At 49.8% G+C, this 17,827-nt stretch overlaps 1 protein-coding gene and 3 pseudogenes across 1 annotated transcript; 1 reads left to right on the top strand and 3 right to left on the bottom strand.

The window, feature by feature from the left end:
- Window positions 1-465: 465 nt before the first annotated feature.
- Window positions 466-2,411, bottom strand: LOC149333921 (uncharacterized; annotated as a pseudogene).
- LOC149333920 (uncharacterized) lies at window positions 654-5,500 on the top strand. Its single transcript, XM_089558837.1, has one exon. It carries the CDS (start codon window positions 3,290-3,292, stop codon window positions 4,574-4,576), a length of 1,287 nt encoding a protein of 428 aa, XP_089414963.1. The 5' UTR covers window positions 654-3,289; the 3' UTR covers window positions 4,577-5,500.
- Window positions 2,432-11,034, bottom strand: LOC149333919 (uncharacterized; annotated as a pseudogene).
- Window positions 11,035-13,756: 2,722 nt separating this feature from the next.
- LOC149333918 (uncharacterized) lies at window positions 13,757-14,951 on the bottom strand (annotated as a pseudogene).
- Between the last annotated feature and the right edge of the window lie 2,876 nt (window positions 14,952-17,827).

Raw genomic sequence — 17,827 nt, 5'->3', positions numbered from 1 at the left:
TACCCATATAAAGTATTTTACGAAAACTTATACAAGGAACAACCGAAAAAGAAAAAACACTACTACAAATTTTTCATGTAGCACGCATGCCAGTTTGCACCGAATACTTTCTACATAGCTGTCAATGGCCTCGATCAAATTCACTAAAACCAGTTTGGAATAATGTGAGAAAATTTTGCAGAAAAGATGTCACTGGCCTGGTGGAGTATGTCTTACATAGGCAAATTTTTCTTGATACTGACAGATTATTTGTAGCGGAACTCTAACAAGACCGCTATATTGATTTGTGCAATGAACGAAAGCAATGAAGGCACAGGAAAGAATATTGTGGCAGTTACTCATGTGCTTATGTGGTTCCAGAAAAGGTGCCATCCTATATGAAGGATTTTTGCAGAACCTACTGCACTCTGCTACTGTCTCCAGTAAGCACGGAGCCTGACAAACAACTGCAGGTTCTACTGCACTTTACATTGCAGAATTGCAACTACATTCTACCTCACGCAGTGAATGAACTGCGATGGGAACCACACCAAGATGATATTAAACTTACTGGTGTAAGTTGAAAGGCTTGAGATGGCCCTGGCTGAATGTCTAGCATTGTGGCCGCATCCATAGATGCCTGTGAAAAAATTTTGGTTCAGGGGAAATGTGTGTGTACCGAGACATAACAGGTGTTCAGTTTTAAGCACCTGGTGAAAAGTGGAGAAGCATTGCACTACTAGACCGTTTTGAGTTGTGTCTGAAGGAATAAAAATATGACTAGTGTGCTTGAGGTGGTTTGGTCAAAACTTCCTCTGAGCCTGTGCCAGGAAGCATTTTTTTTACATAAAAATTCATCCGTTTTGTGACTCGTGCTGCAAGATACACTCGGACACTGTCATGCTTCTAGGAGTTGCTGTCACAAAATGGTATATTGTAAAATACCTTTTGTGATGGGCCTGGTAAAGTTTCCTTGCTTTCAGTGACATCCAGAGGTGCCTGTTGTAGCCGCGCTACTCATAACGTTTAGCTCAAGCCATATATTCGCAAATCATTTATTTCTTGCACGAACACTTAAAACGCCATATTGAAAGCATATGCGCAGTCAAGCTATAAAGCACGTTCTAATAAGAGCATTTCATTCAAACCTCTTGAGAATTTATCGAAGCTGGTTCCTCACCTGAATGGGGACGGCATCCGCATGAATGAGAACTACGAGCGGCGACATCCGATCAAAGTGCTCAGGCAGAAAATGTTTTGAACACACACAGGTCTATTTCGCTGGTTCCCAGTCGCTTTGGCCTGTTCTAACGGCCTCAGTCCACTGCTTCCTTCGCTGTGGATCTTTGGGAAATCTGTTTGAAAACAATACTGTTCTCTGCACTCGGACAAAGAGCCATCCCTGGAAAGCCCGCACACAGAAACACAAGAAGAAAAAATAAGATAACTTGTTTATTTACTTCTGCGATGCACGGGAGTCGATTAATTCAAATATACTTCAAAAATATGTAAGCATTACGCAACTGCAGTCCGTATCATATTTGATACAATGGGCTTCTTTGTAAGTTCAGGAAGGTTGTGCAAGCCAGATGTTCACTGCTTGTGGTAGTCGTAAAAACAATTTCTGTCTTTGTTCAGGCAAAGTGTCACCTCACATTTGGAACAAATAACGGAACTGAACGTGTTCATACTTGGCGAACGGTTCCTGCATCGCAGTCTCTTGTTGGTGACCAGAGGAAAGTGGCCAACACCATCTTTCCGTACTTCACTACTGAGGTCGCTTTGTCGCCACTTTTCTTTTCTTTGGCACTGGTGAAGGGAGACTGGAGGGTCGTCCTTGTCTTGTGTTTCCACAGAACATCAAGGAATCTGATAGCTCTGCAATGAATACTCGTAACTTCATCGCTTTTGTTTTTTAGCTGGACACATTGGCGCCTACGGATGTTCCAAGGGTTCACCACACAGATAAACAAGCTGTGGTACAAAATATACATGTACCACCGCCTGGATCTTATGTTGAATTTGTATAGAGCCACCTGATAATTGTGTTGGTCTATACCGCCCATGAAACTGTTGTACACCGCAACAATAGCTGGGCGCGGTACATCTATGTGGACTTTGGCCTTGCGGTCATATCTCTTTACCTTCTCAACAGGCTACACGGACACAAAGTTTGAAACTAATGTTACGGCTTTCCTGTCGAACCAGCGTACAACCGCAAGGCCTGTCCCGTTGTCGACGCAATGATCGTGGGAACGGTGCCCATGTGGCTTTAGGGCTTTCTCAGACTTGAGCGAACAGTCCTTTAGCCGGCGCAAGGTGCCGACATACTGGATACCACCGCCAGTCAGTTCTTCAACAAGGTCCAAAGAGCTGAAAAAATTATCTGCAGCCACCTTGAAACCCTCATCAGAAGGTAGTTTGCTGCACATATCCAGGACGGTGTCGCCACCTAGTCCAAATATCTCAGCACTGCTTCGTGCAGTGCTGTCTGCACAGCAACCAACGACGTGTGCTGCTCCTTTGGCATCAGGGACCATAGGACAGAGTGGAAAGACTCGGAAGCATTTTGTCTTTGCATCCATGCAGCATTGAGGAAGAGAAGCCTGTGAGAGGCGCTGCATAGCCTCAGCGACGTAGCCTGGAAGGTTGTACTTGTGCCTTGGCTGTGGCGAATCACTTGCCTCGACAACCTGATGACTTTACCACGAGTTGGCACCCTCTGGGCAGAAGTCGTGGTGAGGCTCCTCTTCAGTTGACGTGACATGGTAGTACGATGCCATCTTTGGACGCTGCATTGCAGCCACATCGTTGGAGTTGTTTCTCAGGGCCTAGCCATAATAGTCTGTCAGTTTATCAATGAGAGCTTCTGTCAGCCTGCTCGCTGTCTGGAGATTGAATTAAGACACATGAAATTAACGGTAACATAGAGAAATTAATTCACTTCCCTCCTGCTGACTTTTCACTTTTTTGCACAAGTGTGATACCTTCCAAGGTGGAAGTCAGACTCCAGCCGTCCCGATGCACAAAGAACCCCTTTATTCACACATACAGTCATGTATATATTGTAAGGATAAAGAAGAAGATGCGTCTGATGATTTGAAAAGACGAAGACGAGGGGACAGTGTTCTCGAGAGTTTTTGCCAGCGCAACGCTTGTGTGTCTTTTGCCGACCTGATCCCAGACTGCTGCCGTTGCCGTTCCCGTCGCCCCAGTACGTCGTAACAAACCCCCCGTTACATTTGGTGGAGGAGCCGGGGTAAAAACATCGGCCCTGGAGCTCCGTAGTCGTGCTCTCCCGACGCGCAAGATGCCTGAGGACGTCCAACACCAGGCCGTACAAGTGGGCCAGGCTGTCATCTGTGCCGGCTCCCTTCGTCAACGGGACCCGGCCATTTTCAGCGGGACTGACGAGAACGATGTTGAAGATTGGCTCACATCGTACGAGCGGGTGAGCGTATACAACAAATGGGACGATGTGACGAAGCTAAACAACGTCATCTTTTATCTCGCCGGTGTGGCTAACCTCTGGTATCGCAACCATGAGGCAGATATTCAAACCTGGTCCACCTTTAAGACTAAATTTGCAGACGTATTTGGTCGACCGGCTGTCAGGCAACTCCGAGCCAAACAGCGATTGCGTGAACGATCTCAGCAGGCTAGTGAAAGCTTCACTAGCTACATTGAAGATGTCGTCGACTTGTGCAAGCGGGTCAACGCTTGTATGTCGGAAGCCGACAAGATCCAACACATCTTGAAAGGCATCGATGACGACGCTTTTCAGATGCTTCTAGCGCGCGACTTGCGTACCGTTGCTGAAGTCGTCACGCTGTGTCAAAGCTTGGAGCAGTTGCGCAAGCAGAGGATTCTGACACGCCAGCGGCCACAGCAGGTTGAGTCGCTCGCTGGGCTCACGCCTGCTCCTGACCCCTCGCTGCTACAGCAGATTAAAGACTTCGTGCGGGAAGAAGTGGCACGTCAACTTTCCTTTCTGCCGAGCGCTCACGACCGACCATCATATCTGACTCCAGCGCTCCGACATACAATTCAAGAGCAAGTTGCTGAGGCTCTTCCACCGGCTCATCCGTCACCACCTGTCACGGTTCCGCTGACATACGCTGATGTTGTCGCCAGACCACAAGCTGTGGCGGCTCCGCTCACATATGCCGAAGCCGTCGCGAGACCGCCTCCTGTCTCGGCTCCAGTGACATATGCCGATGTCGTCGCAAGACTGCAGCCGCCAATCTATAGTGCGCCTCCGGCGCATTTGCGAGGGCCAGTGGCTTACCGTCGACCTACTCCAAGGGTCAGCGATTCCTGGCGCACAACGGACAATCGGCCGATTTGCTTCTTTTGTGGTCTCCCAGGTCATGTAGCTCGGCATTGCCGCCGTCGTCTCCCGGACGCGGAAATTCCTCCCCAAGCTCCTGGGTACTGGCCCCCACCGAGTCAGTACTCTGTGCCAGCTGCGCCGCCTCAAAGTCGTACTTTCTCGCCGGACCGTTCTACCCTCTCCAGCCGCCGGCCCTCTTCTCCACGACGCCAGTCTATCTCGCCTATGCGACGTCGCCCCACCGCTAACCAGGAGGAAAACTAGGCGCCGCAGTTCCTGAGGCGAGAACTGCGTCCACAACGAACTTCTTAAGGCCTCATCCGTCAGCCGCTAACCTCATTGAAATTTCCGTCGACGGCGTTTCTGTCATGGCGCTTGTCGACACTGGTGCTGCCGTTTTCGTCATGGACGCAAAGCTGTGTAGTTCTTTAAGAAAAGTAAGGACGCCAATTGCTGGACTCTCACTGCGCACTGCCAGCGCTCAGAACATCCAGCCGTCAGCAGCGTGTACCGCTCGAGTTGTAATCCAGGGGACCATCTATGCCGTCGAATTCGTCGTACTGCCCTGCTGTTCTCATGCTGTTATCCTGGGCTGGGATTTCCTATCGCGCCATGCTGCTATCATCGATTGTGCTCGAGCCGAAGTCGAGTTCTCTCACCTGCCCGAAGCTGTCTTGGACACTGCCCCTCCTGGTGCCTGTGTTAAGGCCCTCGTTGCCGAAGACATTGACCTGCCTCCCTGCTCTTCAGTCCTCGTACCCCTCTCTTGCGGCCCTCTTCGCGACGACACTGTCCTCTTCACTCCGTCCCCTATCTTTCTGCACCGCAAGTGTCTGCCTCTGCCATACGCCGTACTTACTATATCCGCTGGCCTCTCCGTACTGTTCGTGTCTAACCCATTCTCGTTCCCCAGCGCCTTGCGCCTAGGTGAATGTCTCGGCACGGTACAACCATTCGCGTCTCTGCTCATCCGCGAAGAGATGGACGATGCGCCGCACCTCTCCATAGCCGCACTCAGCCCACCTACTGCTGCGCCCGATCCCTCCTCAACCGAAGCATTCCTTCGCTCCATCAACGACAACCTTCCAGCGCCGCAAAGGGCACAGCTTCTCACATTACTTAATCAGTTTCGCTCGTCATTTGACCCATATAAAAGTTCCTTGGGCCAAACTTCCACTGTCACCCATGCCATCGACACAGGTGACCACGCACTGCTGCGACAACGTCCCTATTGTGTGTCTGTCGCCGAGCGCCAAGTTATTGAAGACCAAGTCGACAAGATGCTCCAGAGCGGCGTCATTCAGCCCTCAAGCAGCCCATGGGCGTCGCCTGTGGTGCTCGTCAAAAAGAAGGATGGCTCCATACGCTTCTGTGTAGATTACCGCCGCCTTAATAACATTACGCGCAAAGATGTCTATCCCCTGCCGCGCATAGACGACGCTCTGGACTCTTTGCAAGGGGCCGAACTCTTTTCCTCCCTCGATTTGCGTTCCGGGTACTGGCAAGTTCCTATGAAAGAAGCCGATCGCCCCAAAACCGCCTTTGTGACACCGGATGGCTTGTATGAATTTACGGTGATGCCCTTCGGGCTTTGTAACGCCCCCGCGACTTTTGAGAGGATGATGGACACCATTTTGCGCGGACTTAAGTGGAAGACATGCCTTTGCTACCTCGACGACATTGTGGTCTTTTCCCCGGACTTTGACACCCACCTCTCCCGTTTGAAGCCCTTGACCTGCCTCTTTGACGCTGGCCTGCAGCTGAACTTAAAAAAATGCCGTTTTGCCGCCAGTCAATTAACCATCTTAGGTCATGTTGTCTCTAAGCAGGGCGTCAGTCCCGACCCAGCGAAACTTCGTGCTGTGGTTGACTTTCCCAAACCTACCTCCATCAAAGACCTGCGCAGCTTCCTGGGTTTGTGCTCGTATTTCCGCCGGTTTATTCGCAACTTTGCGTCCATTGCTGCGCCTTTAACTCAACTGCTGTCTGGAAGTGCGGATTTATCACTGGTTTCCAGCGTGCGACGACGCATACAACACCTTGCGCCGTCTCCTCACGGCGCCACCCATTCTGCGTCATTTCGACTCGGCCGCTCCTACCGAAGTTCACACGGACGCCAGCGGTGTTGGCCTCGGCGCTGTCCTCGCCCAACGAAAACCTGGCTTTGACGAATACGTCGTTGCTTATGCTAGCCGCACACTGTACTTATTTACACATAATTACAAGGCTATGTACACAATGTCAGACTGCCAACAAATAGGTGTGATAGTCTTGGAGCCAGGCCGGCGGTCTCGGGTCGGCCGCTTTGAACGTTGCACTGTCGACGGTGGTGACATTCTCGTAGACTGCTGCTGCAGTATGCCAGAAGGCCGAGCCTGCGTCCTGAGGGAAGGCGGCTGTAGCACGGCAGGCTGCGGCACATCGAGAAACCGCGGCTGCTGTATGGCACTAAACCCTGGAAAGCTTGGAGGCATTCCACATACGGCCGTCTCCAAGTCGGAAAGAGGCTGGACCCCTGCTCTCGATCACCTTATTTGGTGAAGAAAAGGCGCAGTCTCCCTTGAAATGAATGTACAGTTTCTTGACACGGACAACGTCGCCTACGACTATCTTAGTCTTCTTTTGTCCGTGTAGTGCTTGCTGCTCTGCTGTTGACGCCAGACCCTTCGTCGAAGTCGCGTCAACTGCTTGGCTGGGTCTTCCGCTAATGCTGGTGCTGAGAAATCCACGACATCCAGCCTGGTTCGGGGCATTCTACCATGCAGCAGAACTGCTGGGGCGACCCCTGTGGTGGCCTGCGGAGTACATCGGTAAATGGCAAGGTATTCTGTGAATACTTGCCATAGTGGTTGCCTTTCGAGGAGTGTGACTTGAATGAAGTTTTTGAATGTGCGATTGAACCACTCTATTTGCCCATTCGCTTGGGGACTGTATACTGAAGAATGTGAAAGACGGATGCCTCTGTTTTTTCTGGAAGGTGATGAATTCACGCGAAATGAACTGAGGTCTATTGTCACAAACGATGTCTTCTGGATAGCCTTCATGGGCAAAAACACTTGTTAAAGAGTCTTTCACGGTGCTTGTGGACACTTCGCTGGAAAAATGTACCTCCGGCCGTTTAGAATGGTAGTTCACAAGCGTTACAGCAAATCTGCTATTTTAAGCTGCATGTGCCAAAGGACCAACAATGTCTAGGCCAAGTGTCTGTCACGGTCGCTCAGGCCATTCAACAGGGTGCAACGGTGCCGGTGATGTGTTGGCGACTTTTCTGCCTCCAGGCAGATGCAGTTTTTTATAGCCATTTCCACTTGCTTATCCATTCGTGGCCACCAGAATCGCTCATGCAGTCGCGCCTTCGTGCGCGTGATACCTGGATGTGTCTCGTGCGTGGTGCCGATGATCTGAGCCGTGAGGGAGGACGGAACAACGAGGCGCTGTGTATGCAGTAGCAGGTTATCAACAAGAGAAAGTTCTTCCCGAATAGGGTAGAATGGTTTCGCCTCTTTTGGTATGGACTTCTTTGGCGGCCAGGAACTCGGCACGAATGACTTGATGGTTTCCAGGCAGCCGTCGTCGAGGACAGCCTGCCCTAACTTCTCCTTTGTCACACAGGCGGGCTCAATGAACGAGACAATTTCTTCCTCCTTAGCAATCTCTGCCTCCGAGGTAGGTGCTGGCAGCCAAGAAAGTGCATCTGCTTGGATGGACACCAGAATGGAAGGCTTGTTTGGTTACGTACCAACGCTGTTTCAGTGTAATTCAACTGTTGGCTCGCCATTTATTTGAATTCTTTTTCAGGCAAGTTTATCAACGTCGACTTCTATTGAACTCGCCTCACGATTTCGGACTTTTCATTGTAAATAAAACTAGAAGCAGACAAAAGCCATGGGAAGTATTTTTCGCGAGCTCGGCATTTCGCTAATACGGATAGGAATATTTCGATGGTGTTGCGGCTCAGGTAGCATGGTTGGGTCGGAGAGGGGATGAGGGAGGTCGGAGACGAGGTTTAAGGGAAAGACAAGAAGAAGAACTTTATACAAGTGAATTTACATTACATACAAATAGCAACTGTGAGAACGTCTCAGTAAGAGAGTCTCGATAACAAGGAGCTTGATGACGAGAAGCTACGTGGCGATGAGCTCGATGGTCAGGAGCTACTCGGCCGTCCAAGGCGCCGAGTTTTATAGCCTTTCCTTTCCCTGGGCTCCCTAGATGGGGGCCGGGCCTGCCAAGGAAGGAAAGTTCACTGTGGCACCCATCACACACTCTTTCATTAGGGAACACGCCCCCGTCATGTGTAGGGAGAGAGAGAAGGATGCCATCTGCGTCGCGCAGATGCTGGAATGTCCACGAGCAGTGTTCCCGCGCTTTTCATGTGGTCGCACGTGCAGGGTCCAGGCTACGTGCAAGTCCGCGCGGTGTAGGAGAAATGCTTGCTGTAAACTTCTTCCCGGAAGACGGACGCTGCTGTCAAAATTGATTACTGCACTCAGCTGGCCCCCAGGCCCCTCGGAATGTCAAGTACTGCCGACCTTGCAGCCAACTTCTTTCTGTAGAGAACGGTGCACGCCAGAGCTGCGCTGGCTAGCTGCGGGGTGGATTACTGACGCCGCTTCCGTTGCTAATCCAGGCGCTGACCTCGTGTGCCTTTCGGGACTCGTTGCCATTCCGCTGCAACCGCGCCGATTTTTCCTCACGACGAAGGCGAAACGTAACAAGAGAGCAATTTCGCGAAGCAGATGTTCTTTGCGGGACTAATTCTGCGAATTTCGAGAAAAATCGTTTACAGTATCTGCCATTTGGGACAGATGCTAAAGAATTGGTCGATTTAATTTGCACGTTATTTCATAAGCGCGAAAGCACTTTAATTTTTTAGTGTTCGCGGTAAGCAAGGTTTAAAACACGACGCCCACAAGAAAAGTAAAGCGCGAAACTGCCCCCGCTGCTTGACAAATTTTATTCCACAAGCATTTAATCTTCAGAGTAACGCATGGAGTGCAAGAGGCTGCAATACATTGTTGCAAGGACTGTACAAATGTAGCTAATTAAGCCTGCTCAGCTTGAGGTGTTCCACCGCCTTTCGCTTTGACAGCATCTTGGACTTGTGCAAGCCCTTGACGAAAAAATGAAGCCGTGTGATTACATAAATGCTGACTGTGCGAGGAGTCAAACTTTCTGTATGCTATCTGCATCCCACCTTTAAGAGAGCAGCTCAATATGTATCATGTGCAAGATGTTCATCGCACTTTGTGGTGTACCTTTCGTGCACTGAAACAACTTGTGAAAATGTCCTCTAGCCTGGTTATAACACGAAACAGTTCAAGCGAGGGGTAGAGCAAGCCTCCTTGATCATTGTGCTGCACAAATGCTGCAGCATGCTAACAGCGCCCTTGTTCTGCTGCAAGTAATAGGCAGTCGGTGCAAACAAGAGCGCTTGCTTGGAAGCACACATTTCTTTGCCACATAGCCAGTGATATAATAAATTAGCCTAGAGTCACTTTGCTGCACATGATAGTCGTGTTCCGCTGCTTCAGCACTGTCACATGAACCGGAAGGTCCCCGCTTGCTCTTCTGTGCCAAGCTTCACTGTATCGATCAGCTGTTGCTTTGTGGTTTCCTCCTTGTCCCCAGTATCAAGAAGAGAGATGGATAGCTGGGCGAGTTTGTAATAATTCATCGTGGGGGGTACATCGCGAACAAGACGGATGTCCCGATGCATCAAGAACCCGTCAATTCACACATTCAACCATATATATATAATGAAGAAGGGAAGTGCCCCCTCCGGAAATAAAGAATTCAAGTGAAAAACGAAATTGAATACAGCAACAAGGTTCCGCAGTGTCATGCCCATCCTCTTTTGGACGTGGATGAGGCACCATTTGGGAACAATGGGGTCTAGTCCGTAGATGCTCTCTTGCAGTAGGGCTGAGTAGATGGCGCTGTCTCCATCAGAAACAAGCGCTTTGATACTGAACGGTTGAAAAGAATTAAAGCTGCTTCTACTTCCATCCTGCCATATTTAGCATCAGTGTTTTTCTGGCAAACATGATGCTCATGCCAGCTTGTGTAATCTCCAGGCTTCGGTCCTACCTGACAGCGAAGGCACTGTTTAGACAGAACCACAGCATCCATGATGAGGCCTGTGTGGTACTCAGTGACCACCCCAACTCCGATGTGGGATGTGTGCCCACGCTTATGCCAAGTTCCATCATGTACTACAGTGATGTCTCTGCAAAAGCTTAGGTCCATCTCCTTGTAGACCTCCTTCGCTGCAGCAGCTGATTCGACATAGAACCTCTCCATGCACTGGATTTCTGTGTCCCTGAATATCTTCTGCAGATGCTTCTGGAATGTCCCATGATGAGGACCTCTGTGAGACACCTTCATCGTTGCCCAGAAGTCATTGAGAGCTGTCTGGCCCTTGCCAGTCTGCTTCATTGCCGTGATGGCTCGTATGTTCACTTCAAAGGCCATTGCTTCATTCTGGCGTGCGGAGTTCCACGAGCTTGCAACCATCCCACAATGTGGGCACATCAGTTCAAGCTTTGTTGCCAGTCCAAGCTGGGTGCCTTCTTGAATGGTCAAACCAGGCACCAGGTGCTAGAGAGCAGGTCGCTTAGGGTATCCATATGCACAAGGCAAAATTTCGCACTTTGACTTGTAGCTGTGGCAGATCTGGGATAGGGCATCATCACTTCTATATACCGTTGTGTTGCTGGCATGTCGCCAAGTCTTTCTTGACTAGCAGCACGTTGTGCATCCGCCGCCTTGATCTCCTCGCACGTCAGGAAATGCGTTTCTAATAGCTGTTTCCATTGGGCTAACAGGAGCACTTCTAACTACGCTCAAAGTGCTCTCGCGAGTCCCAGCTCCTACCAGTGGTCAAGCAGGAGCGGGAGCGTTGGCTTTATTGCTTTTATTATTATTGCTTTATTTTATTGCTCTCGGTGCTTTGCATGAAATTATTTAAATTTTTTAATTTTTTTTCGCTTCCTGGCAGCTGCCTTCTTCTGACTGCTGTCCTGAATGGTGTCATTCTTCAATTTGCAAAAATTACTCGGCACAGTGTTAGCTGCTGCTTTTACCATAAGCTGAAGAAGTAATGTCATTGCATGTCCATTTTCACACTCGCTGACCGGAAAGTCTTCTTGCACCAGGGAAGCTACTGAGGAAGCTACACTGGCGCGTTGATTGCCGCTCAACAAAAATCTCTTCATTTCCCCCTGTCGAAAGCTTTTCAACAATGAGCTTGGAGACGAGAACCATATTAACAACACATGGCTGCAGAAACTTAAGCCCATCTCTGGAAAGGTGAAGGATCATGCTTATCTCTTCAGCTTCCAGGGCTCTGTCCTCAACAACAACTGCGCTGGCACACGAGGAACAGGGAAGGTTCTTCAGGGCAGCATGTGCTCAATAGCCAGCTATGTACACTATCACATCCATGTTGTCCTCTGTATAACAACGGAAATTATTACCTGTGTCCACAATCCCTTGGTCGTCCTCTTTGGTGCTTGAAGTCGCGTCAGTTTGCAATGTTAGCTTTTGCAGCCTCAACTTTTTTTTCTCACTCTTACAACTGACACACAGATACTTGGTAGTTATTGCCAGCCAACCTGCGATAACTACTGAACCGGTCTTCCAAAGTGTCTGTTTGGAGTTTCTCCAGCAAAACGTACTTGAACTCCAGCTCTTGCAAACAGTATCGTGACACTTCCACAAGAAAATGGCAATCCAGCCGCAGTTCAGTGTGAGTTTCCCTGGTGAGTGCGCCACTGGACATGTTAGCTGACTGCCAGGCATCAAGCCAGTCTACGATTCCACTGAGAAAGGTCAGCTGTTGATCTGTGACTGATTGTATTGGTTCTTGCAGGCTGTCCTTGACTCTTCGGCCCTTGTGGGGAGTTTCCACATTCACTATTCTCCGCCATGCCATCACAATGTCTATGAACAAGGCAGTTGAATCGACAAATGCGATCTTCAGCACTAATCACGGGTTCAAAGACCATTCGAGACGAAAGAGTCTATTCGGTTCAGGACCAGTTTCACCCGCGACCTGAGGAGACGCTTGGGAGCCGTTGAAGCGACGACAGGCACGCAGCTGACACTCGACCAAAACTAAACGCCCCTCTTTATTCTGCAGGCGTATATATATATACATGAAACACCACCGAGAGAGAGCCACCAACTAGTAGCTTTACAAATGAACAGCGGCGACCTCTACAATTTTCAGAATTAGAAATTCTTTAAAGTGTGATGAATTTTAAAACACTCTGGCATGTGAAGAGCGACGCTGCATTTCTTGCACTCCCACCGGCTTTTACCTCTCTTCCCTTGTGCTTTGCAGACAACACATTTTCGAGATGGGTTTTATTTCACAGCTTTGGGCGGTATCTGATGAGATAAATGAGCCCACTCACAAGCTTCTGAACCTATCAGTGATAGAGCTACCGCTGGTTTTCCTCTGTGCTGATATCCAGGCAGCACAGTTTCTTCAACGATCTGTTCGACAAGGTCCACCTCCCAATCCGCGCAGCAAATTTTTTTTTTCTGGTCGCTTTCTGCAACAAGATATAGCTGTTATGAACGGCTAAATCCATAACATAAAAAAAATCTTCCTGTATCCTTTGTCATATCTCCACATTATCGGGAATGAAGCCAGCTGTTGATCATGGCGGTCAATGCCCCCCATGCCTTTATTGTAGTCAAGCACAACATGAGGTTTTCAGATCGGTTGACCATCTTTTGTTCTCTTCCCTGAGACACTGAAGTCTGTAGCAGCGTGGACATTGTCACTGGTTTTCTGTCCTGCCAATTTGCAGCCATTATCCCATGGGAAAAAAACAGTGTAGCACTCACTGCGCTGCAAGTTCAGTTTTTTGAAGTCTTTCGGCAGGTTTTTTTGATGCAGCCTCACTGTGCCAACAGCACTGGATCCTGAATCTGACGCATAGAAACAGAGTCTGAGAACTATACCAGTTGTCTACAAAAATGGCATGGCCTTTTACTCGCTTGCAAGCATCGCTACACAACATCCCAGCTGTCGCAGGCGACTTGTCACTTTTTCCGGTGTATATCGAAAACTTGAGGCAGTACCCGCTGGCCGATTCACAGACCTTGTAATACTTTATGCCAAAGCGAGCTCTCTTTGACAGGTTGATCTGCACAAGGCAGAGTCAGCCTTGAAACTTCATGTGACTCTCATCCACTGCCAACTCTTCCTCTGGATAATAGGCACTGGAGAAAGCTTCCAAGACATACTCTAAAACTGAGCGCAGTTTCCACAGCTTATCCCCATTGGCTTGGGTGCTACTGTGACAGAAATGCAGGTATTTACACAGGGCTTGATAACGCTGCCTAGGCATCAAAGATGGGAAGAACGGTGCGTTAATTACCGCTCTGTTGACAAAGTACAAGAACGAGTCTCAAGCACAGCCATGTTGATTAGAATTCTCCTGCCCCATACACTGGGCCCTCACAATCTTCGCGAATGGAGTCTGTCAGACGTGCTCTCTTTGCCATGTTAGGCGATGTGCTCGGGCTTAGGCTGTATGGCGGACCGACATCATCTTCATTCTTCTCTGGCCACGGCAGATTCCCAACACAACAAGCTCTTCCGGTGGCAGCTCACCAAGCTCCTCGAGAACTTGTTGAAAGCTACCGTGTCCCCTATTATACCGTAACACAGCAATGGCAGTTGCTGTCTCCACAGCAGTTCTTGAGGCAAACTTAGTTTTTGGGCATAGCAGCCAGATCTCACTGTTGAGGGACTCTGCTTCGTTTTGAATCTTTCTCCGTAGGCACCGGGTGAGCAGCTTTTCATCGGTCAGCCATTTCTAGATGGGTAGCACTGCCAGCCCTTGCGCCTTGGTCAGAAGCGGAGTGTGGTCTGATGCGGGCTCTCCTAGTGCTTTGGCTCGCTGGTGCTTGCACCAAGATTCTGCTCCTTCAGGGCAGAATTTACGGCTGTGAGCAGCATGTGTTGAGCAGGAGTGAAAATATGACGCTCATCTGGCACAATGAATTTTTTGGACATAATGAATTTTTTGGACATTGCCCCTGTTGCTGGTGATAGCTAGGCGGTAGTAGTTCTGCAACTTTTTGATTGCTGCATCCTTCAACTTTTTGGAAGAAGCGTTTTTATTTTTTGGAGTGCAGTGCCAAGACGCTTGGCTACATGATTTGTGCAATCTTTTTTTTCGACTGGGGTTTCACTATACACCTTTGGCTCGGAAACAGCACTAAAAGCTTTATCGTCCCCATCACTAAGGGGCTTGGTGAATCGCAGTGGTGTCTTCTGTGAGGATATCCTAGTCCATATACGTACTGCTGCCTCCGTTTTCATTGCATGAGAGGAACATTCAGTGTTCCTCTTGCAAACTGGGCCATGGTAGGCCTGCCATATCTCATCTTCGCTTCCGAGGTCTTGGTGTCAACTGGACGTAAGGAAGATGTTTGAAAGAACCTCGAAATCCAAGCACAAACCAGTGTCTACCGACACAGCTGTGCCAACGCCGTTATGGCTTTTGTGGCCCCGCTTTTGCCAGGTGCCGTCAAACATAACGGCAACATTAGTGTTGCCCGCCCTCTCTTTCCTGAGGGCTCTAGCTGTTTCCAGGTTTTCAGCCACAGCTTTCATGGCCTCAGCATGCACTTCCTTGTTGATCGCCGCAAAGTTCTTGTGATGCAATGGCGTCGACAAGCCGTGAATGGCACAGAAACGGGATAGCTGCTCGTGCCCAATGCCTATAGTGCGCGTAGCCATGGCCACCTTGATGCTCACAACGAAGCTGTCGCGGGAGCTCCCGCTCTAAAAAGCTTCGGCTTCCGCTGACGCCAGCTGCAAGTCCACCAGGCACAGCACGGCTTGAGGTGTACTTAGAAGAAAGTAGCGGTGCAGGGCACTCGCTATTTCCGCAGTGGAGTTGAAGAAACACTGAAAGGTCCTTACGTTTTTCGGCCGGTTCGCGTACCGCAAGGTTACAAGTACAGCACCTTGGGCAAACAGCCCCGCTTACCAGTAACATAAGCGCACTGATGTCGCATCTCGCGACACTTGTGGAACGGTGACTGCTCACAGCTGTATCACTCTCAAACAGTCCAATCTTCACCTCCGAGGCACTCACGAAGTTCTTCGTGGCGTCAATTTTGCTCTAGTGGTTGTTGCCCTGGTTAGGGCTATGCACATGCACATCACAGCATGACCCTCTCCATAGCGGTGCAGGTCTAAAGCAAAACCCCTTAAACCCATTCGGCGGTAGGGGCAGTTGCGCAGGATGTGGCCGGGCTCACCGCAGTGGTAGGAGAGTGGCTGGTTCCTCGGCGTTCGCCACACATCTGCTTTACGCATGGTGGGCCTGAATTCCTGCGGCACGGTGTTCGGCACAGCTGGACGTGGGTACTGCACAGCTGGCACCGGTGAAAAAGCTTGTGCCACTGCCGCAGGCCGTCGAAGTGCCTCGTTGTAGGTCATGTTGTAGGGCTGCGGCTCCGGAACAACTGGTGCTGGCGCCAGACAGGATGAGCCGGCGCTCGCTTTGACTCAGTCATTTTGAACCCGTGCGAGGACTGAGGAGAAGACTGTTCACCCCCCCCCCCCAGACAGCAACCGCCAGCAGCATCACACCCCCAACACCTGTGCATGACACAGCAAAATGATTGGGAAGGTAATGAGGGGAAGGGGAAGCGTGAAAGAATGCGGTGGATGTGATAGAAGTATGGTGAATCATGGAATTGCAGCACGGATTGCGCGCAGACATGTTATTTGCTGAAGCCGGTTAAGCGTGGGAGTTTGAAACTGGGATGACCGCCACGAGCCAGTCATCGTGAAAAGTAAGTGCAAACAATTGAACATGCGCCCCTGTGCGCTCCTGCCACGCAGGTAACCACTAGTTGATGTCATCTCCCTTGACGGTTTTGTAAGGCCGCTGAACTCTGGCTATAGGTCTCGCAGGCGGCAGCTCGCTTTGTGGACAGGGGTTGTGTCCACGCACTGAGAGCTGGCTTCAAAGGCGTCCTCGGAGTCAGTGTACATAGGACGTTACCCAGCTGGCTCCACCAAATATGTCACGACTAGACAGTCGGGACAGCCAGGACACGTTTTACTGGGAAGCGCCAGGCAGCAGCGAACTCCCGAGCGGAACACGAAGAACTGCCCGCCACCATGGCTAAGGCTAGCCAGAATAGCGGTTAAGGCAGTTCGGCCGGGAGACGGCACCATGAGAATGCCCAGGAATGTAGCAATATATCGTCTTGATTTCCAGATGGGAACGGTATCCGTGTCTAACGAGTGCCCGGGGGTCGTCAGGCACACCCATCATCACAAATCCCTTGCAGAACACTGTGGCTGCCTTAGTAAATTTAAAGATGGTTTGTTCCCTTTCTTTGGAGGGTTTTAGACTTCTCCTGACAAGTTGATTCAGCAGTGATGAAAGAGGAGACGATTGATGAGGCAGGGGATGAAATGAAGAAATATATTTACAGAAATATACAAAGACAAACTAACTTACACAAGTAAAGTCACAGTCTCACACAGAGAAACAACTCTCTTTACTTATCGACTAAACACATTAGTTAAAGCCTAGGTGCTGTGAAAGTTGCGTGCTAAGGATGGAGCCTCTGCCTATGCTGAGGTCCGGTGCTTTTACACCCCATTTTAAGGGTTTCACAAATAAAGAGGTTAGGGTGGTCATGTTCCGAGGCCCACCCTAAACTTCGCTTACCCAGTGAAGTTTTAATACAAAGTAGCCACAGCCCCTGAAAATTGGGCACTAACTCAATCCCAGGGCTTGGCTAAAAAGGAACAACAAAAAAACATTCACGGTACCTTCTCCACGCAGGAGTCCTTGCGTCGTTGCCCTCTTAGCATGATGCTCTCGCCATTTTTCCTTTGCACGTGCATCCTTGTGTCCAGCATGTGGCCACCACTCCCACGCGCCACTTCTTGAAGGACGACGTGTTTTTTTCGCTAACTGACAGGGTGATCAATTACCTGGCTAATCACCGAAGTGTCCGATGGCAACGCACAGGGCAGGAAACTAGTACCACGACGCTTCGGTGCGACGTTTCGGGATGATGGCTGCAATGAAGTCCATCCAGTAACATGCTTCGTTACAAGTTCATGGAGTATCTGAACGCTTGTGAACTCCACGTTACCTGCGCCAGCCTTTACGGCTCTAGGGCAGTAATTAGGTTGTCACATGTTGCTTGGTGAACAGAGGCAAAATGCAGACCTGCAGAACAAAAAAATTCTTGTTTGCCAGGCAATTGCTTATCACTCGTCGCTTCCCTTCAGCTTGGTCGGAAATTGACAGCTGCCTTAGACAGCTGCTGTGAAGATGGTTCAAAGAGTGCTACACAACAAGGCAGCAGTGGTTTGAGGAGCGCAATTTAAACAGGCAACATTTGCTCGGGCATCATTAAATTTGCATGGTACGCCTTATACATTTATAAGGCAGCACAAAAAAGTACGCTCACCCAAACCACCTTCATCTGAAAATGGGCCAACCCAGGAGT

This window comes from Amblyomma mixtum, chromosome 8, assembly GCF_055824585.1.
Source record: "Amblyomma mixtum isolate Tamu chromosome 8, ASM5582458v1, whole genome shotgun sequence".
NCBI lineage: Eukaryota > Metazoa > Arthropoda > Arachnida > Ixodida > Ixodidae > Amblyomma > Amblyomma mixtum.
The sequence above is the reverse complement of the archived record's forward strand: the minus strand, read 5'-3'. Positions and strand labels throughout refer to the sequence as shown.

Bases quoted from the DNA above. Each gene is read 5' to 3' on its own strand.
- LOC149333920 (XM_089558837.1), top strand. From the start codon at position 3,290: ATGCCTGAGGACGTCCAACACCAGGCCGTACAAGTGGGCCAGGCTGTC.